Here is a 26,674-nt window from a genome sequence, read left to right on the forward strand (position 1 = left end):
TGCCATGAGCTGATGTGCATTCATGTTTGGTTCATTCATGTTTAATATAGTTGTGATTGGACTTTGAAGAGTGCTATTTCCAAAGTGGCTTCATTTTCGTTGCTGCTGAGGAGATCAGTCCTGGGAACTGATTCCACCTTCGACTGATCTCTGGAGGGAGGAGATAGATCTGGCTCTGCCAGCCTGTCAAAGGCTTCAGCAACTACCCTGACTGAACCTAGCCTTCCAGCTAGCCCCAGTAACTCCCTGTTAAAAGAGCAATGCCTTGTGGAACATTGTGGAGCATTTGGGGCAAGATGGATGTCATCCATTAACTGAAGTTTTCTAGAAACCTTCAGAAATGGTGATTGAGTTTTTAATGGTCTTTCTAATTCACCTGGCATCTACCTGGCATCCAAATAAAATTGACAGAACTACACTTTGAATTTCAGGAGGTACTCAGGTTAAAGTCAGTGCAGCTGTTGTCCATCATAGAAAGAAGAAATGCTAAATGGAAAACAAACCACACAATGAAGAGTTTTCAAAGCATTAGTTTACATCACAAGTTTTTTATTTGTATTATAAATTGTAAACTGCTTTGTGTTTCTGTGGGAAAAGTGGAGTATAAATCTTCTAAATAAATGAAAGGTTAAATATGTTCTCTGGTCCAAAGTGTGGTTGAGGAGGCTTTTTCAGTTGAATCCTTTTTGGCAAGACTTTCTAATTGTATTATTTCTCCTAAGGGGGAGAGCAAGGATTTGCTCTTTATTCTGACAGCAAAATATAATGCCTGCATCCTTGAATACAAACAAAGTGGGGAGAGCATTGACATTATCACCCGAGCCCATGGCAATGTGCAGGTAAGCGGGGAGATTGACTTAGGACTGCTTAACATTGTTGTGTATTTTTGTGTAACTATAGCCTATATTCCAAAAAGCTAATAGTCCATGTTCAACCTAAGGAACGATGCCGTTCAGGTAACCATTCTTGTTGTGCTACATCTAACAATCTCCTGGGTAGATAACTGAACAGGCCATTGCCTCAGCACTTTTCCGTTGGGGTTTGAGTTTTGGTCTCCTTCTACCGATTTACTGTTACAGTGTATTTTCTTTTGATGACTGTCATGTGCTTGTAGCTCTGCTTGTTTACAGCACCACTTGTATAATGTTCATATTTATTTGACGCTTTTTATTCATCCAGCTTTTCATGCTGTCCAAAATCAAACATACATTTTGCTGTCTGATCCCAACAGTCATTATGAACCTGCGCTCTATGACTGAATTCTGTCCTGCAAAAAGCTGGTATTTGCACAGTGATGAGTACGTGCAGGAGGGGAAATAGGGGTAGGGCTGTTGCCTTCATTCCGTGCTTGTGGACTTTTTGAATGTATCTGGTTGGCCACTCATTGGAGCTGGAGAAGGGGGCCAGGGATTATGCCAACACTTGTGTTGCGCTTCTGAGGCTGTCTGAACTCCTTTTCAACTGCTGGGAGAACTGGGACTTGTTTTTGTCATGCTCTGATACGGAGGCATTTGGAGCAGCTTAGACACACACCACAACTTTGCTTTTTGCAGTCTTCAGATAAGGACTAGACCAAGTGAAAAATGAATAGAAGATTTTAGCTGCAGTTCATTCATTTTCAACTTTTTATTATTGTTATAAAAAAGCACGCTTAGACATTCCATTGCTGCACCCATAACCTAGGTTTAAGGTGTCATTTAGCTTCTAGCTTTCATAGCTCAGTTTCTAATACTGGAAGCCTTCATTGGCCTCCTCAAATCTATTTCAAATCGATATGAGAAAGGGGGGCTTAGTGAAAAGTGCCTCCTACTGGGTCAAAGATGCCTCTGCTGGATCAACAAGCCACCTGTGAATGGAAAGACAGCACAGAAATACAGCCCAGTATTTCTTTACAGCATGAGGACAATCTTTACGAGGAGCTGTCATACAGCAGAAGATTCTGCTTGTGTTAAAGGGCAAAGAGCAGACTGGTACTTTTTTCAAATACAGCTAATACAGGGGTAACACAATACAGAATTGGAAAGTATGGACTGAGCATGCACAAACTTACTATATAAAGCATCTAGTTTAACAATGAAAGGCAGAACCCATCATTCATTTGTCACATCTTTAAACTGGCGATATTTGTTTGACACTGATTATAAGGCATAGGAATACCAACAGAGAAAATATTAGTGCTGGTAGAAACAGGGTACAGCTGAACAGTGTATGTTGTAGGAAAAACTTTTTCAAACTTGAAGTAGAAGAAATCACTAGCTAGTGTACAAAAGCCAATTTGATAGATTTCAGAGGGCTCCATCCTGCACATTTCACTGAAACTGCAACATCAGACATGAAGCTTGCTGAAATGGTTTTCCCTGTTTTCTTCTAGGATCGTATTGGTCGTCCCTCGGAGACAGGTATAATTGGTATAATTGACCCAGAGTGTAGGATGATAGGACTGCGACTCTATGATGGCCTCTTCAAGGTCATTCCTCTGGAACGGGAAAATAAGGAATTAAAGGCGTTTAACATACGATTGGAGGAGCTGCAGGTCATTGATGTCAAGTTCCTGTATGGGTGCCAGCCTCCAACCATCTGTTTCGTTTACCAGGTACCAATGTTGGGTCTCTGTGTTGTAATGGAAATTGCTAGCAGAGCAAGTGGTGGCCAGTACTCTCGGAACACTTTTTGATTCAGGGCTATTGCTAATGTCTAGGTTTTTGTATCTGTCAAAGCACACTTGTAAAAAGCAAAACATTTTTTGTGTGTTTGTGATATTTCACAGTTTTTATTATTTGTAGACTGCAAAACTTGTCCCTTTTTATATCGGTATTCTGTTTTCTGCATTACATCATATGATATCATCATCTGTTTTCTGCATTACATCGTATGACATCATCAACTGAATGGCCTGCTTATGTGACAATCCTGCTTTAAAAGCTTTTAATCATGATATTTCTTTTTCCTGTATCAGGTTTGCTTGTTTTATTGTTGTTCAGGCACTTTCTATTCATCTGGGGGTAGGGAGATCCATCTGTGAGACATAACTCCCATCACATGGGTTATTCATAAAATAGTAAGATCTGACAGTATTAATATTTCCAGCTTAGTATAACGATGTTGCTGCCCTATTTCCCAATGAACCATGCATTCTTGTGTAATGGTTGTTAGGCAACATGTCTGCCAACAAACTGTTTAATATAACATAGCCAATGTTTTTCACAGTAATGAGAGGCATGTATTTTAGCTCTTCATTCTCGTATAAGGGATTTAAAATTGTTTACAAAAGTGGGATGGGAATTTTTTTAGAGCTGTGTATGGTCCCCCTCATCTGATTTGTCTTATCTGGTGCTTCCAGCTAGCCCTGATCCAGCCCCCAGAACAAATTGGGAGCCTTTAGAGGTTTTAATTTAAGATTGGCTCCTTCTCTTCTTCCCCTTTCCATGCTGAGTTACAGTTTAAAATCCTGATAAAACTTTTAGATGGTGTGTGTGTGAGAAAGGAAACCCTTGCAAGCTGCATCTCCTGCTCTCCTTATGTTGGCCCAATAAAATATCAGCACATATTTTTCTTACCTTATTGGTGTAGGTAAGAATCCTTCCCTGTACCCATCCTTGGCTTCAGTGTGTATGTGCCACATAATATTAGAGCTTGGTTTGCTACCATGCCAACTGAAAATGCTTATTCATTGCAGTGAAGTTGGAGCAGAGTTATTTTATTTTTACTTCCACTTGAGATGCCACTGTTTGGTAGACAAAATGTCACATCCTTGTTTAGTTCAGAATAATGACCAGCTCCAGGTTCCATATTCCTTGTCACAAATCTGGATTTTTCAAAACTGTTAGCCAGGAGTGGGTGGGGTGAAATGGATGCTTTTCAGTAAACACAATTTCAAAGATCCCTTGGACAGGTAGAACTGGTTGTGTGGATCCAAGCCACTGCACTTTAAAAAAAATGTGTTCTTATTATAGAACATAGACATAAAATCATAGAGTTGGAAGGGACCCCAAGGATCATCTAGTCCAACCCACTGCAATGCAGAGATCCTAACACACAGTCCCTCATCCAATTTGAAACCATACTGGGCCCTGTTTAGCTTTGCAAATGTGCTAGCAGTTTTATTGCTGCACCACTAGGACAATGCAGATCACACCAGTGATAGAAAATACACTTAATCCTTTTCAGCAATACCTACATAGAAATGGAAGGTTTTGGTTAAAATACTGAGAACTCAGTTTTGGACCTCCAGACTATGTCCTCCTCAAATTTGCTCCTAAGGGTTGGGGGAACCCTCTGGAACAGATTTATTTGTGCCATTCATGACAATACTTGTTGTTTCCATCTCTAGGATCCCCAGGGCCGGCATGTTAAGACATATGAAGTGTCTTTACGTGAGAAGGAGTTTAACAAGGGACCCTGGAAACAGGAAAATGTGGAGGCTGAAGCCTCCATGGTGATTGCAGGTCAGTTCATCTACATAAAATATCTTTATCTGTAGACGCTTAAAAATAAGCTTGCTGCTTCCTGCGTATAGAAGCAGCAGCATTTTTTTCTTATTTCAGAAGCCAACTGTGTATACTTCTCAAGAATATTCCCTGTATCTTCTCCTGCAGTCATCTTGCAGCATCTTCTTCCCATTCTCCTGGTGGGATTCATGTTGCAGTGGAACGCCTTACTTTCCTACTCACTAATTCTCCATATTTGTTACCTTTTGTGCCCATTACTTCTTGCAGTAGTTAGCCATATACCTCTGTCCTAGTAGGATCTTGTTTCAGCCCTGGTAAATTATCTCTAGCCACTGCTCAGACTTAACGATTTCAGCTGCCTAGAGGTTAAAAAAAAACAGCAGTTGCTTCTTGTATAGCAATCATCAGGTACAATATAATGGGGAAGCTCTGTGCACCAGAGCTTTCAATTTTCTTGATTATGCTGTAGCATCTTTATAGTTCAGCCCAAATGAAATCGAATAAACCTTCAATTCATTGAAGTGGCTTATAAGAGCATCGTGTTCTCCCCTCTTGTACAGCTTTGCAAATGATGACATATGGAGCATTAGTCACTGCATTGCTTCTCCTTTCCAAATCTGGCTCCATGACACTGTAATGGCTTTGCTTCTCTCTCTCCCTCTTTCTCTCTGGGGAACCGGGTTCGCGTCTCCGCTCCTCCACATGCAGCTGCTGGGTGACCTTGGGCTAGTCACACTTCTCTGAAGTCTCTCAGCCCCACTCACCTCACAGAGTGTTTGTTGTTGGGGAGGAAGGGAAAGGAGAATGTTAGCCGCTTTGAGATTCCTTAGGGTAGTGATAAAGCGGGAAATCAAATCCAGACTCCTCTTCTTCTCTCTCTCCCTCTCCTGCTCCCCTCTCTGTCTCTGCTTTAAAAAATGTTTTTAATGGTTTTCAGATTTGCTTCTCATTTAACAAGAAGTCCAAAAGCAACTAGGCTTTTGAGGCTACAAGAGGGAAGAGAAAATGAGCCATGTGGGGCTGCATCAACACTATCCAGTATACTTATAGGGCAAACCTGTAAATTGTAACACATGGCTTGTTTTCCTTGTAGACATAACATAATGGCACATTCTGGTGGGTGTGTTAACACAGCATGGTGGAGCATGGAGTCCCTATAGCTCCTGAATATTTCAGGTGCTTGCTTGTTTCAGGATTTGAATGTCTTGATGATTCTATCTCTCTATGGCTTTCTGAGAAACAGAAGAGTGGGTTAGAAAAAGAAGCTTGAGACTTAGAAACTCTGTTTGGTTGTTTACCACAGTACATAAATACTCAAACTGCATCCAGTGTCCTCAGGATGCTCTTCAGATTTACCAATGCTTAGGAACATCCCTCTGAGTGCAAAGATCTGAAGAAAACCACATGTCCTAGGGTATTGTGGGTGGGACTTGTGCATGTCCACCCCCAGTTTAACCCTTTGTTTGATCAGCCAACTTCCTAGACAAAGCTACAGAGCCAACTGGATGTGCATTTTTCTGTGTATAAGACTATATTCCCCCCTATTTTTTTCAAGTTTAAAATTGGGGGGGGGGGTCGTCTTATACATGGATAGTGCATATGTGGGATTTCTTCATTTGGAGTCCCAAAAAATAGGGGACGTGTTATACATGGGGGCATGTTATACATGGAAAAATAGGTTCACCTGGTAACTTTGTCAGAGACCTGCAAAGAATATGTAAACTTAATTTATTTTCTTGCCGGCCTATATTTAATGTGGTGTAATAAGGCTGTCCAAAAGTGAATTCAGTTGCAAGATGAAAAACTCATTGTGAAATAACAGTTGCACTTGTTGCTGCTAATAGATATCACTAACATTACGCAACCAGATATATGTTTAGCATGTTGACTTCCTTAAATTCCTCTCTTGGTTTGTTACTTCTCTCTTAGTCCTTGGTGTATGTATTCACTCTACTTACAAACTGCTTTGTTCCCTTGAAAAGGTGGCTGTCTTTCTGTGGTCAACAGGAGATTCTGTGTGTATCAAACTGCAGTTAGGTGAGAATATAATTAAGTGCACAAAAAGCAGAGATGGGAGGATCCCATACAGAATAAGAAGAAAGGGGGAAGGGAGTTCTTTTATTTATTTACTTACTAGAATCTCTTTTCTTGCTGAATATTCCTTTCTTCTGTTTGTGATGCTTAAAAAGAAAAAAAAAATCACGTGCCTGTTCCAAACACATTCCTTACAGTGCCTGAGCCATTTGGAGGGGCTATAATCATTGGACAAGAATCCATCACCTACCACAACGGTGATAAATATTTGGCTATAGCCCCACCCATCATCAAGGTGAGTACACGTTACTCTTTGAAATATATTTTGTTTAAAGCTGGAAGTACCGTCCACTATGTGTGTGAATGTGGTATGGTTTACTATATTGGCTACCTCAAAATTGGATGGGGGGATATTTTTATGAACCTACCTGTGTTGAAAGCCTTCTTTCCCATGATTTCTGAGGTTTGCTGTAGAAAGGTACAAGTATTTGCCTATCTTGAATGCTTTGCTTGCCCTCTGAGAGCAAACTGATTCAGTGATCAGCCCATAAAGCACTGCTGTCAATCAAATCAGTTCTCTTTGATTTCTGTGATATGGGCATGTAGCTAGATAGTATGTGATGTTGTCACAATCAGTATGTGATTCCTGATTAAGGAAAGTAGAGGCATTTCCTAACTAAGCAGGAGATAGGGGAATGAATGACAGTGAACATTTTTGAAAAGGGGAAATATTTCCCTTCCCTTTCACAAAGCACAATTTTCCACACAGAAATGGAAACAGGTGAATTGGCACAGTCTAGATTGTGTAGTTTTAAAGCAGCTTTACAGAACCTTGAAGGGGCAGCATGTGCGAGACTCATCAGGTGGTATCTCTGTTGGCCTCAACACAGCAACCTATGGTAAACGCAACAGTCGAGAAGTAAAATGTAATGGCCTGTTAGTCAAGACTGCTACAACTAAAGTACTCTCTACCAATAATAGCTGTGGCAACACAAGAAGGATAAGACCAGGATATTTTATGTTAAGCGATGCTTTTAGATTTCTCACTTTCTTTAAAGCTTCCCAAATGCTTTAGACGCCGTTTTTAGGAGGGAAATCAAAGTATTCAAAGAGCAGTTCAGTGTAAATGCCATCTTGGTTCTCTGCAGAGTTCTAAATAATGCCTCTTTTGTAAAACAGCAAAGTACAATCGTATGTCACAACCGTGTGGATCCAAATGGGTCTCGTTACCTTCTGGGGGACATGGAAGGCCGCCTCTTCATGCTACTACTGGAGAAGGAGGAGCAGATGGATGGTGGCATCAGTCTCAAGGACTTGCGTGTGGAGCTTCTTGGAGAGGTAGTTCTTATTCCTTCCTCCCATTTCTGGGGCATTTGGTGTGAAACAAATTGGCAAAGCCATTTGGGCAGTTAAAGTGAAGGTGGAGAAAGAACCCCTAGCAAAGATTGACAGCTTGAATCTTTCTCCAAACACTTAACTTTCAGTGCTGTCTCATAAAGCATTTGCACCCAGCTTGCCCTAAGAAACCCAAGCAGTGCTGTGTTCAGTGTTACCTGAAGAATTGTCTTAGAGAATCAATAAATGTAGGATTTCCCTCAGTTGTGACTCTCTGTCTCTGAGAGGATTTCTCACAGATCTAATTGTACTTTCATTTCTTTATTATTTCTTTTATTATAACATTTGTATCCCAGCCTTCCTCAAATGAGCTCTGAGTAGTGTGTTCATCTCACAAAAATCCAGTGAGGTAGATTAGGCCAAGAAAAGAGTCTATGCTTTTCCAAGGCTGTCCACTGAGTTGTATAGTCATGAGGATTTGAATCTTGGTTTCCTCCAGAAGACCTCCAGGTTCTGTCTGCAGCACCACACTAGCTTATGTTTCAGAACCTGATGATTGGCAATTATTTTCATTTGTTGTAAAATATAAGCAGATTAACAAAGTATTTTTAATGTTGTATTCCACCTTGAGGGGCCCTTGGGGCAGAACAGTAATTTTAAAATACTTTTAATAAATAATAATTAACTGCATAAGTAAATGTTTTAAAAAGACTTACTTTTTCTGTATTTTATTCTCAACTAGACATCCATTGCTGAATGCCTGACTTATTTAGATAATGGCGTTGTGTTTGTTGGCTCTCGGCTTGGGGACTCCCAACTTGTGAAGGTAAAATGTAGCCCTCAGTGAACCTGTGAATTTTTCACCCGCAAATAGTTGCTCAGCTATATTCTACCAGATGTATATTTAAATGCTATGGGTGGGTGACCACTGAATTTATTTCCACCATCTCTTGGAGCTCTGTGTAGTATTTTTGGCAGGCTCTGTTCTATTTTTATTTTCTTGAGAAATTTAATCTTATTTTCATTCCTAGCTCAACGTAGACAGTAATGAGCAAGGATCATATGTTGTCGCCATGGAAACCTTCACCAATCTTGGCCCCATTGTGGACATGTGTGTGGTAGATCTTGAAAGGCAAGGCCAAGGGCAGGTAAATTTTGGTTCTTCCTTCCCTTTGAAATGTCTGACCTCACTAGGAGCGGCGTTTTGTGTGCTGCATTTTAATCTCATCTTTCCTCTTAAGTTATTCAGAGTAATAATATGGTCCTCCCTAATTTTATCCCCAGAACAACCCTGTATGGTGGGTTAGGCTGACAAACAGAGACTAGCCCATGATCATCCAGTGGCTAAACAGAACTTTGAACAAGGGTCTATCCTTACGTTGCATGATTTTAGAGGAAACTTTTCCTTTTATTCTCTGTAAAGGCCTTTGGCTATATACAATAAAAATGGACTTGACCATGACATGCTATCCAATGGGCACCACAGTGTGCTCATACACCTACTGAGGCACCATGCCCTTCCCAGTTTTTAATTAAAAAAGAATTTTTGGGGGGGGGTCCCTTTGCAGGCAAGGGTTGCCTCCTTTTTTGCCACTTTTTGTTTTTGTTTTAAAGGATCTACGGGTTTTGGTATGTTTTTTGTATGGTGGTGGTAGGTGAGGAATTTCTGACCATCGCCAGATTTACTTCTGTGAATAGGTGTCTTGTGTGCACATGACAGTTTCTTAGGTTTCCAAATGTGACCCAGGGCACTGTCTAGTTAATCTGATGATAGATTGAAAATTGTTGCTCCTCTCCAGCCATGAATGTGCTAAAGTAGAGAGACAATTTCTGAGAACTTTAACTTAGCCCCCTAAGTAGTGGGTCCATTCTGGAAATATATTTTATTTCCTACAGAATGGTGGCAGGCTGTAATATATTGTCTCCCTTCAGAGATTTGCTTAAATGCCTCTCTGGTAGATTGTAGGAAAAGCTTCCTTATCTTCAGGAACTGAATTGGATTAAATGCAATGTCCGTTACCCATTTAATATGGCCATTTTTAATGTCAGAGTGTTTTAATGACTGTTCTCTGCTTTCCCCAGCTGGTTACTTGCTCTGGTGCTTTTAAGGAGGGCTCTCTGAGGATCATCCGGAATGGAATTGGGATTCATGAACATGCCAGCATTGATCTCCCAGGGATTAAAGGTGTGTCATCATGATATAAATTAATAATTTGTGGCACTCTCTGAAGAGAGGATAATGCATATTGCTCAAAGTGTTTTGAGCAATATGCCAATGTTGTCACATAGGAAATTTTGTGAATGAGCTTTTCATGCTTAAAACAAAAGCAAACACATGATTCTAGCCCTCATGGGTGTCTAGAAAAGATTAGAAAATGGAGGCCAAGTGGTTAGTGAAGACTTACAGAGGAGGCTGGCAGGTTTTGGGTAGATAAAATTGTAATATTTCAATGCTTTTCTCGAGTTGCCTCTCTTTATCTTTTGTATCATGTTCTTTACCTTTGTTCTGTATTCTGTGGAGGCTAAAATCTTAGACTGGGAGAAGATTGCATAATGGTTTGTATAAGTTATTCTAGCCTAGAACTGAGAATAGTTGGCACAGGATAAACACTGTGTGGTGCTTTAGAAGAAGTGAGGCAGGAGAATGTGCTGGCTTGGCACTTCTGAGTTACGAGATCCCTTGGTCTTTTGTGATCTCTTGATAAAATATCTTTTTATGTCTCTGCACTGCAGGATTGTGGCCTCTGAGGTCAGACTCACACCGTGAAACTGATAATACCTTAGTGCTGTCTTTCGTGGGGCAAACCAGGTAGGAGAAATGCTGGTGTTTTGTAGGGCTGAAAGTGGAGTTTAAAATTTGTATGTCTTCGCTGATAATTTTGACCAGGTCTTCCTACGTTTTGCAGGGTTTTGATGCTGAATGGGGAGGAAGTAGAGGAGACCGAATTGACAGGATTTGTGGATGATCAGCAGACCTTTTTCTGTGGCAATGTAGCTCATCAGCAGCTAATCCAGGTAACGAGCAAGCATTTCTTGAAGATAAAACCTTTAAAGTAGGAGTGGCTAATTTCTCACCCTCTGATTGTTGCTGGACTACAATTCACATTATCTCTATCCATTGGCCATGCTGGCTGGGCTGAAGGGACCTGAAGGGCAACATCTGGAGGGCAACAAGTTAGCCACCACTGCTTTTAAAGTATGCATCCTATCAGGAGTGAAATATCAGGACTGTGATGCATAGACAGAGGCCTAAAAACAACTTTTCTTTGAGTCAGGAAGAGATACCTATTTTTGTTTCTTTCTTTAGATAACATCTGCCTCGGTACGGCTTGTCACTCAGGAGCCCAAAGCCCTTGCAAGTGAATGGAAAGAGCCAAATGGGAAGAACATCAGTGTGGCTTCCTGTAACAGCAGTCAAGTGGTGGTGGCTGTGGGGAGAGTGTTGTACTATCTAGAGATCCACCCCCAGGAACTCAAGCAGATAAGGTGCATGTGAACTGCAGCTGGGACATTTTGTGCTGACTCTTAGACTCACTGTAATACTGACATGTTTCCTCCTTGTCAGCTGCACAGAGATGGAGCATGAAGTGGCCTGCCTGGACATCACTCCCCTGGGAGACACCAGTGGCATGTCCCCTCTGTGTGCTATTGGCCTTTGGACTGACATCTCAGCCCGTATTCTTAAGCTGCCCTCGTTTGACCTCTTACACAAGGAGATGTTGGGAGGAGGTATGAGCGGCTTGTGTGTTTTCTATATTGGGAAAGGCAAATACTGCTAAGGGCAATCTGAACGAACTCTGTTCCACTTTCTGCAGAGATCATCCCACGTTCCATTCTGATGACCACTTTTGAGAATAGCCATTACCTGCTTTGTGCCCTGGGAGATGGGGCTCTCTTCTACTTTGGACTGAACATTGAGACAGGTGAGGTTTTAGGCTCCTCCTCCTCAAACTTTCTTTCTCTGTAACATTTATTTTGAGGGCCAACTTGGATACAACATCCAGAGATTTGTGATCAGGTATGTTGCCATTGTTATTGAAGGTGACAACTGCTGCCAAACAGTTCAACCATTTCCCTTTACGCCATTTCCGGGTGACCCGGAAACTGCAATTAATCCAGAATACGGCAGCTAGACTGGTGACTGGGAGTGGCCGCCGGGACCACATGACACCAGTCCTGCGAGATCTGCATTGGCTCCCAGTACGTTTCCAAGCACAATTCAAAGTGTTGGTGCTGACCTTTAAAGCCCTAAACGGCCTCGGTCCCGTATACCTGAAGTAGCGTCTCCACCCCCATCGTTCAGCCCAGACACTGAGATCCAGCACCGAGGGCCTGCTGGTGGTTCCCTCATTGCGAGAAGTGAGGTTACAGGGAACCAGACAGAGGGCCTTCTCAGTAGTGGCGCCCGCACTGTGGAACGCCCTCCCTTCAGATGTGAAGGAAATAAGCAGCTATCTTCTTTTTAAAAGACATCTGAAGGCAGCCCTGTTTAGGGAAGTTTTTAATATTTAATGCTGTATTGTTTTTAACACTTGATTGGAAGCCGGCCAGAGTGGCTGGGGAAACTTAGCCAGATGGGCGGGGTATAAATAATAAATTATTATTATTTTCAATCATGTACATTAAATCATCCCCAAAATGGTGCATGCCCTGTAGAGCATGCAAATACCAGTACACTATGTGTATGTTGGCCCCAATGGGGGAAAGAGTTTAAACAAAGAAAGCAGCATGCAGGGAAAGGGTTAACACACACACAACACCCTGACTCTTACCCAGATTCCCTTCTCTCCCACACACTTTTATCTTAAAACAAAGAAACACAGCGGGTGTCTAATTGCAGATGTTCTGTTCCTAGAATCTGGTTTGGCCTTGAGAATAGAACATTTGGGAGATTCTCCCCCAAAAGACTGTGATCTATTCAGGATATCTATACTGAGAGACTGTTGTCCGCTTCTTTGGGGCAGCTGTTTTAAGGGAATCTTTCTGCTTACTGTCTGGAATAGATTTCTGTGGAAAGTGAAAAGACACAGTGGTCTTGATACTCTTTAGCCAAGTGAGAGAATTTAGTAGGTTAATCTGCATGTGGTGGACAAACAGCAGTCACACTCCTGCTAGTTGATTTCCCCCCTTGCTTTCTCTTGGTAGGTAACCTCTCATGCTATACTTTCCCACAACAGGTTTGTTGAGTGATCGTAAGAAAGTGACACTGGGAACCCAGCCCACTGTTTTAAGGACCTTTCGCTCCCTCTCCACCACCAATGTGTTTGCCTGCTCTGACCGCCCGACTGTGATATACAGCAGCAACCACAAACTGGTCTTCTCCAATGTCAATCTTAAGGAGGTGAACTACATGTGCCCTCTCAACTCAGATGGGTACCCTGACAGGTGGGTGTGCTCTGTTTCTCCTCTTTAAATAGCCTATTTTCCACAGAGCATGCACGCTGCCTCCCTGCTCAGACCTACTTGATAATGTGGACACGGCAGTTCCCTTCTGCTGTTTCAGAGCGAGTATATGGTAGCAATGAACACTGGCAACACGCAATCTTCTGGGTCTGCCTGCTTAGACATTATAGAGATCACAAAGCTAGCTTTTTTTTGCTTTCAAAATCCGGCATCGAAACAATAGCAAAATAGCAAAGCAGTCTTCTAAATGATGAGCAAAATTAATCCTGTACATCAGAGTTATTCACTTGAGTGTGAAGGAGATGGCTTTTTGATTTCCTGTTCCTTCTCTTCTCCTTTAAACTTCTGATAGGTTCCCCTGCTTTTAAATGGACTGCCTCTGATTCCTCCCACAGCCAGTTTAAAATATTCAGAAAGCAATTGGAAATTATGCAGTTATTGGGGGGCGGCGTGGATGGATTTTTGTTTTGTATGTTATGTATTCGTATGCTTTTTTCTTCTGTACACCACTCTGTGATCCTTGGATGAAGGGTTATATATAAATTTAATAAAGAATATCCCCCCCCCCCCGCTCATCAGAGGAACCTTAGTTCACCCCATATTGGAATAAATCACCTGCGTTTTCATGGTATATTTTAGTCCCAACATCTAACTGTATGTCACCTGAAATCATTATTCATCCTATAATACCACTGACTGATCCTGGTGTTTTTTAAATCTTTCATTGTATTCATTCAAGCTGATAAGTAACCAGGATACGTAAAGTGCCTGGTGAGCTACTCCTTAGTGTTTTGCATCATTTATTCTGAAATAGGGCTGATAGTTCATAAACTAATTTTCTTCAGGAGTGGGGGAGAATACAGTGGTGAGGTGGAACAGGCATGAGGTTGGTGTTTATGCCTCAGCATTGTGCATGCATATGTTCTCTCTTTCTGTGGCTTTCCAAAGGGAGTTTCGGAAGCTAAAAAGACAGGTCCTTCATGTTGATGGGGAATACTGTTGGGAGAAGAGAAGGAACAAACTTGGTGTCAGTACCACAGTCATTCTGCCTTTTCACAATCATCCCCCCTATAACAGGTTTATCTATCATGGGGAACTGGTGGCCCTTCATATTTTGTTTGATTCATTGACACCAGCTAGCATGACCAGTGGTCAGGGGTGATGGAAGTTGAAGTCCCATAGGTTCCGCATCCCTAGTCTACGATATCAATGCAAGGATTGTCTTCCACTCCCTGCACAACCTTCCTTCCCCTCCCTCTTACTATCCACATGCGTTCTTTGTTCCTGATGTCTGTGTAGGAAGTCCTTGGTAAAGCAATAAATCTCATTTAACACATATTACTTCTTTTGCTATGATACTTACCTTTTTAACTCACTGCAAGTCTTGGTAGGAGAAATTCGACACTGATGCATTTCTTAAACTGTGGGTTATTTTATTGCTTTAGTTAGCTATGTGTATAGGAACCCTAGATTCAAGAGGCCCTATGTGTAGTGGTGGAAGAACAATTTTTAAAATTTAAAGTGAAATGCCTTATTTGTCCTTATTTTGCAGCCTGGCTTTAGCCAACAACAGCACTTTGACCATTGGCACCATTGATGAAATTCAGAAGTTGCACATCCGCACTGTTCCCCTTTATGAGTCACCCAGGTGAGCAAAGCGAGAAAAGAGTACCTCCAGGGGCTCTAATAGAGAGGTTTTAGGGGTGGGATAGGGTGATATCATTTCTGTCTGCATTCATGTGACAATGTAGAAAGCAGCATAGGTATTAGTAGCTATTAGTAGTTGTAGCTTTGTTTATTCTTGACTTACCTATGTGTCCCTTTTTGTCATGCAGGAAGATCTGTTATCAGGAAGTATCTCAGTGTTTTGGCGTACTCTCCAGTCGCATTGAAGTTCAGGATGCAAGTGGAGGCACCACTGCACTGAGACCCAGTGCAAGCACCCAGGTGAAAGGAACTTCCTTGCAGATACCTCTCTGCAATATGCCATGCAAGCAGCTGGCATTGGTATCATGATTTCTTGCAGCTACATCAGAGGGAATTTATTTTGCTTAGCATTCTGATCATTCCTGCTTTTGTGAGATTGAGTGCTTTTAGCAGGCTAGTCTTGTCTTTTCCTTGCACAATAGTCTGAATTTGAGTGGGGCTTTTGAATTCAATGTCTCTGTTTTATGTTAGGAACAAATATTTTGGGCTGCCCAACACATTGAGGCACCTCCAGTTATTCAAACTTTGTTCTCCTAGTTTTCTAGTGTCAAAATGTCATGGGGATCTGCTCATAACTTTACTTAAGTTTTTCCTTTTTATGAGCAGATCCCCAGGGGATTTTGACCCTTCTTCTAGGCTAATTTCCAAGTGCCTCTTCAGTAAACAGGAAACCTGGCAATACAGATCTGCTGCTTAATTCTCCCTGACCCTTTCCATTGCCTTCTTCCCCTCCAATCCATATATGGTCCTATTCTTCATATGCTTGGTGTATCATGATCTCTGATGTATGTTCATGGTCAGAAGGAAAGGATATCCTTGCCTGATTTATTGGGGTTAGGTTACTACAGTTTCCATGGCCTCCAGAAGTAGTTTGAAAGAGTTATTCTTCCCTTCATGTTTCAGGCCCTCTCCAGCAGTGTGAGTTCCAGCAAGTTGTTCTCTAGCAGCACAGCCCCACATGAGACCTCATTTGGCGAAGAGGTAGAGGTGCACAATCTACTCATCATAGATCAGCATACATTTGAAGGTAATCCTCCTCTGCTACTAATTTCCCTTATGAGAAGTCTGCATTTTGAGAGGCACTTAAGCATGTGAAAAGGGACTGGGAAGGGTAACTTGGAAGCACATGCTGGCATGAGAATGTGCTGAACAGATATTTTTTTACTTTCATAGTTACCTGTGTCTAACTAGATGCTCCAGCTGAGCTTTCTCTCATTTTTTCACTTTTTTGTCTTCAGTTCTTCATGCTCACCAGTTTCTGCAGAATGAGTATGCACTAAGCCTTGTCTCCTGCAAGCTGGGCAAAGACCCCAACACATATTTTATTGTGGGCACAGCTATGGTGTATCCTGATGAGGCTGAACCGAAGCAGGGGCGTATTGTGGTGTTCCACTATTCTGATGGTAAGAGTTGGAGGTTTGAATCAGATTTTCACATTCCCCCAAGGGGCTTGATGAGCTTGATTGTGATCTCTGCTTCTGCATACTTTTTAAGGCCCTCTGGATATTGCTGTTTTTGCCTGCAGAATTGTCTCTTGCTTATGAGAGGTTTTAGCTTCCATGGTCTTCTATTGTAAAAGTCTTGGATTTCAATGTTATAAGAACTGCCTTAATTGCTTCAAGTGGGGGGGGGGGGAAGCATATCAGGGAAACCATTTTTTTAAATCACAGCTTCCTGCAATGACATGAATTCATTGCAACTTGTTGCCATTTTTGAGCAGCTTCTTGACCTATCTTGTCTCTCCCAATCGTCAATAGGGAATACTTTAGGGAGATTGCATGGGTAATACTATTTTAATGTGTTGTTGAGAATCATTTTGAGTGACACATGTACAAATAAAGTGACAATAGTTATATGCTAACTGTGCCACAGAAGGATTTCCTTTTCATCGGAGAAATGAAAGCTGTTGATCAAATTACTGTGAAGTTGTTATGTTGGACGAAAAAGACAAACAACATATTAAAATCATGAATCTGAATAAAATGTCAAGCACTGTTGTTGATCCTTACTGACATGTTATTTTAGTGTTGCAAGAGTGGGATAGAACATTCAGAGAGACAGAGAAATAGCAATCACTATAGCAGTTCCCACCCCAACAAACACCAATGCCATACAGGGCTAGGCCTCTTCCCACTTCAGAGACCTCATGTTTCTTATACAGTGAAGTGGAAAGAACTTGGTCTAAGCAATGGAGGAGGCTGCATCTTGTGGCACAGACCTTCTTACTCTCACCACTAAACTGTGCCTATAGTGAAACATTAAGCACATGCATCCATGCAGCGCTTCCAAGGCCAGTCTATCATAGAACTGAAGAGTTGGAAGGGACCCTGAGGATCATCTAATCCAACCCCCTGCAATGCAGGAATATGCAGCTGTCCCATACGGGGATCTAACTTGTACTTGGTGTTATCAGTACCATAATAATGCTCTGGCTATAGCTAAGTCTAGCTACTCATTGAGATGTGGGCAGCACATGCCCTTTTTAAGTACTGTTGTATTGATGTGTATCCTAGGTAAATTGCAGAGTCTGGCTGAGAAAGAAGTGAAAGGAGCTGTTTATTCCATGGTGGAATTCAATGGAAAACTCTTAGCTAGCATAAACAGCACGGTAAGGCTTCCAAGAGCTTTCGCATCCATGTCTTTCAGGGCTGGGGTTATTTGAGCAGAGTGCACCTGACCCTGTTGTGAGGTCCCTGCCTCTGTCTCAGCTGTGACATACACCTTTCTGTTCTGCCAGGTGCGGCTATATGAGTGGACAGCAGAGAAGGAGCTTCGCACTGAATGCAATCATTACAACAACATCATGGCCCTCTACGTGAAGACGAAGGGAGACTTCATCTTAGTTGGAGATCTAATGCGCTCTGTCCTTTTGCTTGCCTATAAGCCCATGGAAGGGAACTTTGAAGAGGTATTGATTATGGTTGTTACCTTATTGAGTACAGCAGTCAAGAGTCAAAACAGGAACAGGGGCAGCTTTTCATGTCTTTTGGCAACGGTGTTCTCATGACAGCGCATTAAGGGGAGGAGATTTGAACTTGACTTGTCAAGCCTACTTGACCAAGGCTGGCCTTATCACTGAGTAGTGTAAGATGTGTGCCTCAGGCTGCAGATGTTTGGATTTCAGTCTGTAAAGGCAACTAAATTGTCAATTTAGTGTGTGCTTATTATTGGAAGGGAGGCATCATATGAACTTTCCACCTCAGGAGCCAAGTATCTTTTTTTTATATGAATAATTTTTTATTAACCGACCAATCAAACCAAATTACATAAATTCCAAATTACACAGCCGAATTTTAAATTTTTGTTGGGGGTACCCATATTTCAAGTTCCAAAGGGATCCAATCAACTTCTTGCTTCTTACTGCTGTTTTAATGTCCACAAATCTAACCTTATGATGTTCACAGTACTATCCAGTCCTTTCTTATTATTTTTCCACATCTCTTGTTGTTATTTTCATATATTTTTCCTTTCTCTTTGTGACCTCTGATAGTCTCCGCAAGCTGGTTAGAACAGTTTGTAATCCTGCGTGGATATTTGTTTTTTATCCAGTAGACGTTTTCCATATAACATCACTTCCATACATCAAAACAGTCTTAGCGTCATTAATCTTCACCAATCTGCCTCCTTTCTCAAAACCTCTGAGGAGATTCACTAGGAATGCAGTCTGAAAACAAGTCCATTCTTCCTCCCGGCTATAAATCCTTTGGCAAGATGGCGACTCCGAATTAATTGCTGCGCCATTCCCAAAAGCTCTTATTGCTTCTCGGTCTCCATAAAGCATAAAGTTTATCTCCACACAGACCTTAATCATCCTACTTGGATCAGTTCAACCGACGGTTCTAATGAGGAGGGGTTCTTGTAAATCACATAGAAGGAAAGTAAAAAAGGTCCCCCCCCCATTCATCCCCGTTGTCAACATACCCCACCTTTGGTGTATCTTCATCGTAAAATATTCCTGTTTCTCCAGCCCGTCGTCTACTTTCGCAGAGGTCACTTAAATTAGCAGACTTCTTTTTTTTTTTTTAAATATTTTTTATTGAGTTTTCACATTTTATAGACATACACACACACAAACACAGAACACAAAACAAAACATATATAATGTTCATTACCCTCTTTCCTTGACTTCCCCACATCTCTCCTTCCCCCATTCCAATTTCAATAGTTAATTCAGCAAGTTATTTCCTCTTCTCTCTATTATATTTTTGTCCTCTGTTCTTAATATTTAACATCTCTTGTTGGGCTCAAGTTTACTTATCCTATTTTTACACATTAACTCCTTTCTCTAAGGTCGTCCTACCCTCTCTCCCACGAAATCCTCCCTTTTTATTAAACAATCCATATCCATATCCATATCAAAGTTAAAAAGAACAAAAATCATAAATTTTTACTATTCTACTCTCCCCCTCCCTCCCTGGCCCAGTTTCTGTCCCTTCCCATATCACTATTCTAAAAGAACAGTTTCAGCCCGGATTTCTCACATCCGAGGCTCTCAAGCCCCAGTTAGTCTTTCTCCATCTGTTTTGTTGCTTATTGGCCTTCAGTTCTCGAAGGAGTTGTGTCCCAAGTTCCATCTTCTTTCCTTCCACCAAAGTCAGTAGCAATTGCTGCCAAGGATCTGCCAATCTCCCATGTTCAATCTTAAAGAAAAGGTCCCAATCATGCTTGTTCTTTCCTTCCACCGAATCAGTCAATAGCAATTGCTGCCATGGATCTGCCAGTCTCCCATATTCGAACTTGAGGAAGAAGTCCCAATCATGTTTATTTGTTTTTTTGTATTCCAGTATTCCAGATATTCCAGGGGCTTCTTCCTTTGTCCTTCTCTCCTTTTGCAGATTTACGGTCCACTGGTCCTCTTCTTCAGTTCCTTTGTTTCCTAAAACTGCAGACTTTTGGTTGGTGCTTTCCATCTGAACATCCTCTCCTTCTTCTTCTTCTTCTTTTCCCCCTATTTCCAAAGCTGTCTCTTCTTTTCCGGCTGCCAGGTTTTTTTCCAACTTTGTATCGTCAGCAGAGTTGCTCAATTTCAGATTCAATGTCACAAGTTGTTTGCTCATATCTGCAATCTGCTCTTGTAAAGTTCCCACGAGAAAAAACATCCTTTCTATCTCTGCCCATAATTTTCCTTCTGCAGCCATTGCAGTATCCTTTGTTCCCTCCAGGGGGATTGCCAGTCTAATAGTTCTTTTCCAGCAATTCGTTACTTTGTTGTTCAAAATACTTTGTTTCCAATCAGTTCCGATACAATATGTCACCTTTAATCCAAAGAGAAATTTCTAAATATCACAGTTCCAGCCTCTAATCATCCGTTTAACAGCTCTTTTGACAGCTGTCAAACTTTCTCTTTTTTTTTTCTCAGGCTCACACGCAGGACACTCCCGGGTCCAGAATGGGGGGGGGGGGGTTACACAAAAGCTTCTAATATTCCTCTTTCCTCTCCAGCACAATAACTTTTAATCCATTTCGTGCAAGTTGTTTTTCTAAACACAAAAGTCTTTCCACCTTAGTGCTCCTCTCCTTGCTTGAATCTTTTTGTGGGGGGGGGGAGTGTGGACTTCCTTTTAGCACATCCCCCGGTCGTACTCCAATCAAAGGTAAAATTTTAGTGTCGAATTTTCATTTTACTCACGGGTTCTTTGTTTCAGTCCAAATTTCAGGAAGGAAGACAGCGCTCTCCGGCCATGGCTCGCGGCTTCGCTCCGCCGAGGTAGCGATGGACTCTCAGCACCGCGCCGCACCCCAGTCCACTCCGCAGCCTTTAAAAAGGCTCTTCGCGGGTCGGGGAGGGCGTTTAAGGTGCCCACCGAGTCACCAAGTCCGCAGGCTTCAGCGCCTGCGGTTTTTGAGGGTCCCCGTGTCGCCGGCACGGCAGGACCCGTCCTCTGTGGAGCCGATTCCCTCCGGAGCTCGGAGGGAATCCGCCATTACCGGATCGCGCTATCCCGGAAGTCCTAAATTAGCAGACTTCACTCCCCTTCTTCACTTGAAATATGTGCATTTGCTTCTTTTGTAATTAATTATTCCAAATTGCTGCAGCTAGTGCGCGATCAGAGACAGCGTCCAGGAGAGCCGAGGTCCACACAGGGGCATTCTGCCTAGGGCCCTCACCCCCTTCTTTCAAATTAGGGGGTGATTTATGGGCACAGCAGGCAAGGGCAGTGTTCCCCATTTCCTTGGGGCAACAAGGGAGGCTGCCTACTCCCATAACAACCTCTTAATTACCCTGTGTGAGTCGGAGAGATGGTATTGTCGGCCATCTTCCAATGCGCCCCCTAGTGGCCCCCCAGGAGCCAAGTATCTTGGGCTGACTGGCCCTTTTCATTTCACCCCATATTCAAGGCTGTTTGGAGTTCAATACTGGCCACATTTGTGAAATGAATAAGTATTTGTGTAAAGATGATTAACAGTAGTTTAGAATTTTCTGCCTGAGGCAGAGATTGGAACCACATACTTACATGCATTCATAAATGCATATACTGCTGAGACTGGTTTCTTCCACACAAAGTCTTTCTTGATCCTATAGCTACAGTGCAGTTTTGATTGTGCTAGGAACATAATGAATTTCAACAGCAAATGACCCATCCTTCCCTTTTAGATCGCTCGTGACTTTAATCCAAACTGGATGAGTGCTGTGGAAATTTTGGACGATGACAACTTCTTAGGGGCAGAGAATGCATTTAACTTGTTTGTGTGCCAGAAGGACAGGTGAGGTGTCTCCCCAAAAGGATGGATTGAAGCAGCATGCATGTGGCCACTACACCTGGGAATTGAGGTGGGGTGGTTGCCCTGTCCTTTCTCCTAGCTGATTTTCTGTGTTGCAGTGCTGCCACAACTGATGAGGAGCGCCAGCATCTGCAGGAGTTTGGGCTGTTCCACCTGGGGGAGTTTGTCAATGTCTTCTGTCATGGGTCTCTGGTCATGCAGAATCTGGGCGAAACATCCACACCAACACAGGGCTCGGTCCTTTTTGGCACAGTCAATGGAATGATTGGTAAGGTTAGAGCCAGCCAGGGACCTTCTATCTCTCCATGTAGTAATGAAAAATGTCCCATTCACTGTTTGCTGATATGGAATATGGGGATGGGGTGGGACACTGCTAACTTGGAGTTTTAGTAAAAGGAATTGAAGTAATAGAGACCTTGGGTGAAGAATATACATGCACGTCCCACTATCTGAACACAATGCATTCCCAGGAAATGGTTCATTTGCATAACAAGCTGATGGTTTCCATTATTTCCTATCGGAACATTTATAATCTGTGATTTGTCTGCTCCCCCTCCCTCCCTGGTTTATGTCTCAAACTGCTGTAGCCAACCAGCAAAAGACAAACAAAGGAAAAACTGCTGCCTGTCTAATCCCTCCTGCTCCCTGAATTGTCCGATCTTTCTCCCTCCCTCCCTTGCAGTTCGGCTTTTAAATTAGGCAGCATCCTCAAAGTCCTTAGGTGGAGATTGAAATGATAACTCTTAAATACTGTTTGAAAATATCATTTTAACAGTTGTCCCTCTCCATAGGACTGGTGACTTCGCTGTCAGAAAGCTGGTATAATCTCCTGCTGGATGTGCAGAACCGACTTAACAAAGTCATTAAGAGTGTAGGAAAGATCGAACACTCCTTATATCCTTTTTTTGTCTCACCGTTGCCCTATTCATTGTGCAAAATGCTTAAGAATACTATGTCATAAATTCCACGCATATTGAACCAGAGCAGATTCCAGCGTATGGTTAACAGAGTAAAAGAACTTAAACACATTGCAGGATTCCCCCCAAAATAGACTAGTGGCAATTACCGGTAATCTTTCATCCAGCAGAGCTTTACTGCTGCTGAAGGTAAATAAGCATAATGGTCACAAATCCAGTACATTCAGGATTGGCCCTGTCCATAAGAAATCCAGTTGCAGCTGACTTAACTTAAGCTTACAATAACTTATAGTAAGACTAAACCTTAACACTAAGTATGCTATATACAGAGCATCACACCAGAAGGAAAGAGAGATAGAAAAGAGTGAAACCCAGGCTCCTACTGGCCTTATTATATAGTCAGCATGACCTTGACAGAAAGAGGTAACAGAACCAGTTTAAGCCAGCTGTACTCAGCTTCTCTCAATAACCGAAACATCATGAACCTTCTGCTTGTTTCTTTCACACCGAGAAGCTTCCAGAACCCTCTTGAATTAATTAGAATAGTAAAGATCTCTACACACCAGATCAGTACTTTCTGTACCAAGAAATGCAAACTGACATACTAGGATATTTTTAAAAGGCTGGTCCCTGCCTAAAGACAACACATAGCAATAAATGAAAGTATGGGGAGAGGAGGAAGGGAAGGAGCATGAATGTAATCTGAACCCCAAATGATCAACACAGCTAAAAGAATGGAAGAGGAGAAAGGAGTTAAAAGAGATGTGTGTCGAAGAGAGAGATCTAAAAATCTTTCAAAGGAAGATGAACAAAGTGAACATCACATGACAGGGCAATCCAAGCATAGATAGCAACCAGAGTTAAAGATGAGGAATGACAAAAAGGAAGCCTTAACTAAGAGAGGAGTGGAGTGCAATGAATAAGATACATGTAGAAAGACGATATGTATTTTTTAAAGTAGGGTTATATTTTTTTCTTGATTTTACTGTCTTTTTGTATACTGCTTTGCGGTTTGTTTGTTTTTTACAATCAAGCAGTGTATAAACTTTATGAAATAAATAAGATGGTAGCTGCAAAAAGCTTTCTGCAGACCACAGTGATTGGGTATTTAAGAAGTGATAGAATCATTTAGGTGTCCCAATTAATTATAGGAAGGTCAGTTAAGGTTACACTGCACCACTTTTGTCATGTGTTTACTCATGTCATTTTTGTTCGTGAAGAGCATGAGAATCTGTAAGAGTTGGTTCTTTTAAGGCTGGTGTTGCCGAATGGTTTGTTTCCTTGATTCATGACTGTACCTGGAGATCATTTCATACAGAACGCAAGACAGAGCCAGCTACAGGATTTATTGATGGAGACTTAATTGAAAGCTTTTTGGACATCAGCCGACCCAAGATGCAAGAAGTTGTGGCTAATCTACAGGTAGGATGGGAAAACTAATCACCTGTTAGAAGTTCTTGGGACAGCCTTTCTCATTGTTGAGAGGCCATAATGCTGTGCTCACTAGCATGGGAGCAAATACCATTAAACTTGGTGAGTCTTCCTTGTTTTTGTTAGCGTATGTAGCATTGCCCCAATAAGAAACTAAGAAGTGGTATACGCCTTCACTGTTGTTTCCACAGGTGGCTTCTGACGCCTCTTTTTGTTTCAGATTGATGATGGCAGTGGAATGAAGAGGGAAGCCACAGTGGATGACCTGATCAAGATTGTGGAGGAGCTCACCCGTATCCACTAGCTGGATGAGGAGATACTTTGCAGCTCCTTCCTCCGTGCTAGCATATGGAGTCTTTCCCACCTGCAGCTGGGGTCCCTAGCCAGTTGCCCTGTAACACTTTAGAGGCAGTAGCAACGCGCCTGGGTGAAAGTGGGGAATCTCTCTGAACTGAAGCCATCTCGCTAGGGACTTGTGGATGCAATGTTGGCTGTGGATGACATAAGGTTCTGCTTGGATTCACCAACCCAGTACTGGTCTCAGCCAGTTGTTCCCATTGAGTAACGGCTAGCAGTTGGCAAAGGTGCGCCCCCTACCTAGACTCTTCCCACAGCTCATTCACCGTTGTCTTTTAGTATCTTTTTTGGATTATTTTTTTGTTGTTCCTTGTGTTTTGAAGTGGGAGTCTTTTTTTCCTCTTCATCTATTTGGATGGCATATGGCTAGATGGCTGTGTCTGGTGTTGGGGAGATGGGAGTTGTGCCTGTCTGGGTAGGGAACTCAAGTGGGTCGAAGGCTGCTCTTCCCCTGGGCCTTTCTGCTCATTCAGGGAGAAGGGGCTGGAAAACAAAACAAAAAAAAAAATTCTGTTGTTGGTTTTGGAATTTTACCAAATAAAAGTAGTCCAAGAGGAAAGGTTTGGCTGTCATAATCTCCCCCACTCTACTTCAGTATCTCTATCAGGTCAGGGGGAGAAAATCTTACATTTCACACGCTTGTAACACATTGCATTGCACACAAGAGCACGGAAGGTCTGGCAAGCTGTCCTTGAGTATTTTACAAAGAAAGGTGGAATGTTGTTTTTTTAATTTATTTTTTATTCCATTTCAGCAAGGGTACCTGAGCTATAGATATACAGTGGTACCTCAGGTTAAGTACTTAATTCGTTCCGGAGGTCTGTTTTTAACCTGAAACTGTTCTTAACCTGAAGCACCACTTTAGCTAATGGGGCCTCCAGCTGCCGCCACGCCGTTGAAACACAATTTCTGTTCTCATCCTGAAGCAAAGTTCTTAACCTGAAGCACTATTTCTGGGTTAGCGGAGTCTGTAACCTGAAGTGTATGTAACCTGAGGTACCACTGTAGAGGTAGTTACCTGACCAAACTCTTGCCAGTTTCCTTAAGAAATCTCTTTATTTAGCTGTGTTTCCAAGTGATGCCCACTGCAGTCTTGGATGGCTGATACAACAAGGTCTCATATGCAGACAGACTTCGTGTTTGCAGTCAACCTCAGGTGGAAGACATCATTTATTATCTGTTAGCCTGCCATTATATAGAGACCCAAGATGCTGCTTTCTGAAACCTTTATTCACACAAGCAAGCAGGAATACTCTGGCAGAAAACGTTTGGTTTCTTTTGAGTGACAGTAATAGTTTAACAACACAGTATGGCCCTCTATGCACTGGCTGCAAAAAAGAATTTGGTAAAATGAGCTAGATAAAATTTCTATGAATTGTTGTGATTCGTGGTATTAAGGGTACATAACACAAAGACAAAACAAAATACAACACAAAAATGGCTGCCAAACACAGTGTTTAACATTAAGGTTAAGCTGAGGAAATTACAGAAGTTTCTAGTATACATAAATTGAATGTAACATTTTTATTCCTGTATAGCAAGAAAGCTGCTTTCAATGAATTAGCACCTATGAATTTGATAAGGTCTAAACTGCAGTTGGGTGTCTGGAGGGCCACCTGGTGCTGGCAAATTTATTTTATCAAGCCTCCATAAACGACAATTCTGCATTTATTTTTCCTGCAACACCAAATTCCAGACTTTGTTTCACCAGTTCTCAGACATGAGAGGAGAGCTCTCTCCACTTTGGCAACTGCTAAAAGGAATAGGAGTTAGGGTTTGTTTGTTTGTTTGTTTGTGGGTTGGGGGGGTGTCGACATCTGCAGTCAATCTTCAGAAAACGGAATACTGCAATTAATATACAAATAATTAAAATATAAATGACCATGGGAAGAGGCAAATGCACAGGGGCAAATGTCTTTACCATCTGCTTAGCTATCAGGTCTCTGCCTTGCTCAGCTTCAGCTCTGTTGTCTGCCACTCTTGAAGACCAAAGTCGCCTCATTATTTTTCCCCTACACACAAAGCTAAGCACAGAGCAGGGGGAACCCTGCTGTCTAGTGGGTTTGCAGCTCTACCAAAGGATTCTGTGCACTTGTCTTAGGGTACTGTATACTGGAGGAGGGGTGTGTTGTCTCACATTTGCAGGTGGTGAAATGATGTACACTTCCCTGTAATGCCCAGCTGAGGGCAGCATGTTTCTTAAATGTCTCACAGCCTATAAATGGAATAGTTCCCATCACCTGCGATAGCAGGAAGCCATGCCCTGTAGAAATTCTTGTGCACTTGATGATTGTGGCCTCTGGTTTCCCATCCCTTCTA

The 26,674-nt window shown here is 42.1% G+C and overlaps 1 protein-coding gene across 1 annotated transcript in view; it reads left to right on the top strand.

Annotated features, from left to right (window-relative positions):
- The window catches only part of DDB1 (damage specific DNA binding protein 1), a 26,029-nt gene extending 1,115 nt beyond the window's left edge, over positions 1 to 24,914 (top strand). The window contains exons 3-27 of the mRNA XM_081930448.1: positions 723 to 839; positions 2,372 to 2,593; positions 4,331 to 4,445; positions 6,680 to 6,777; positions 7,662 to 7,820; positions 8,560 to 8,643; positions 8,849 to 8,965; positions 9,900 to 10,002; positions 10,551 to 10,626; positions 10,724 to 10,832; positions 11,125 to 11,303; positions 11,383 to 11,546; positions 11,633 to 11,740; positions 12,995 to 13,202; positions 14,773 to 14,868; positions 15,056 to 15,167; positions 15,831 to 15,954; positions 16,166 to 16,330; positions 17,441 to 17,535; positions 17,665 to 17,835; positions 21,523 to 21,632; positions 21,749 to 21,918; positions 22,442 to 22,544; positions 23,866 to 23,989; positions 24,219 to 24,914. Of these exons, the coding sequence (XP_081786574.1) occupies positions 723 to 839; positions 2,372 to 2,593; positions 4,331 to 4,445; positions 6,680 to 6,777; positions 7,662 to 7,820; positions 8,560 to 8,643; positions 8,849 to 8,965; positions 9,900 to 10,002; positions 10,551 to 10,626; positions 10,724 to 10,832; positions 11,125 to 11,303; positions 11,383 to 11,546; positions 11,633 to 11,740; positions 12,995 to 13,202; positions 14,773 to 14,868; positions 15,056 to 15,167; positions 15,831 to 15,954; positions 16,166 to 16,330; positions 17,441 to 17,535; positions 17,665 to 17,835; positions 21,523 to 21,632; positions 21,749 to 21,918; positions 22,442 to 22,544; positions 23,866 to 23,989; positions 24,219 to 24,302 (3,213 nt within the window). The 3' untranslated portion in view covers positions 24,303 to 24,914. The remainder of the gene's footprint in view (positions 1 to 722; positions 840 to 2,371; positions 2,594 to 4,330; positions 4,446 to 6,679; positions 6,778 to 7,661; positions 7,821 to 8,559; positions 8,644 to 8,848; positions 8,966 to 9,899; positions 10,003 to 10,550; positions 10,627 to 10,723; positions 10,833 to 11,124; positions 11,304 to 11,382; positions 11,547 to 11,632; positions 11,741 to 12,994; positions 13,203 to 14,772; positions 14,869 to 15,055; positions 15,168 to 15,830; positions 15,955 to 16,165; positions 16,331 to 17,440; positions 17,536 to 17,664; positions 17,836 to 21,522; positions 21,633 to 21,748; positions 21,919 to 22,441; positions 22,545 to 23,865; positions 23,990 to 24,218) is intronic.
- Positions 24,915 to 26,674: the final 1,760 nt, after the last annotated feature.

Source organism: Podarcis melisellensis, assembly GCF_964234715.1.
Source record: "Podarcis melisellensis genome assembly, chromosome: 1".
Taxonomy (NCBI): Eukaryota; Metazoa; Chordata; class Lepidosauria; order Squamata; family Lacertidae; genus Podarcis; species Podarcis melisellensis.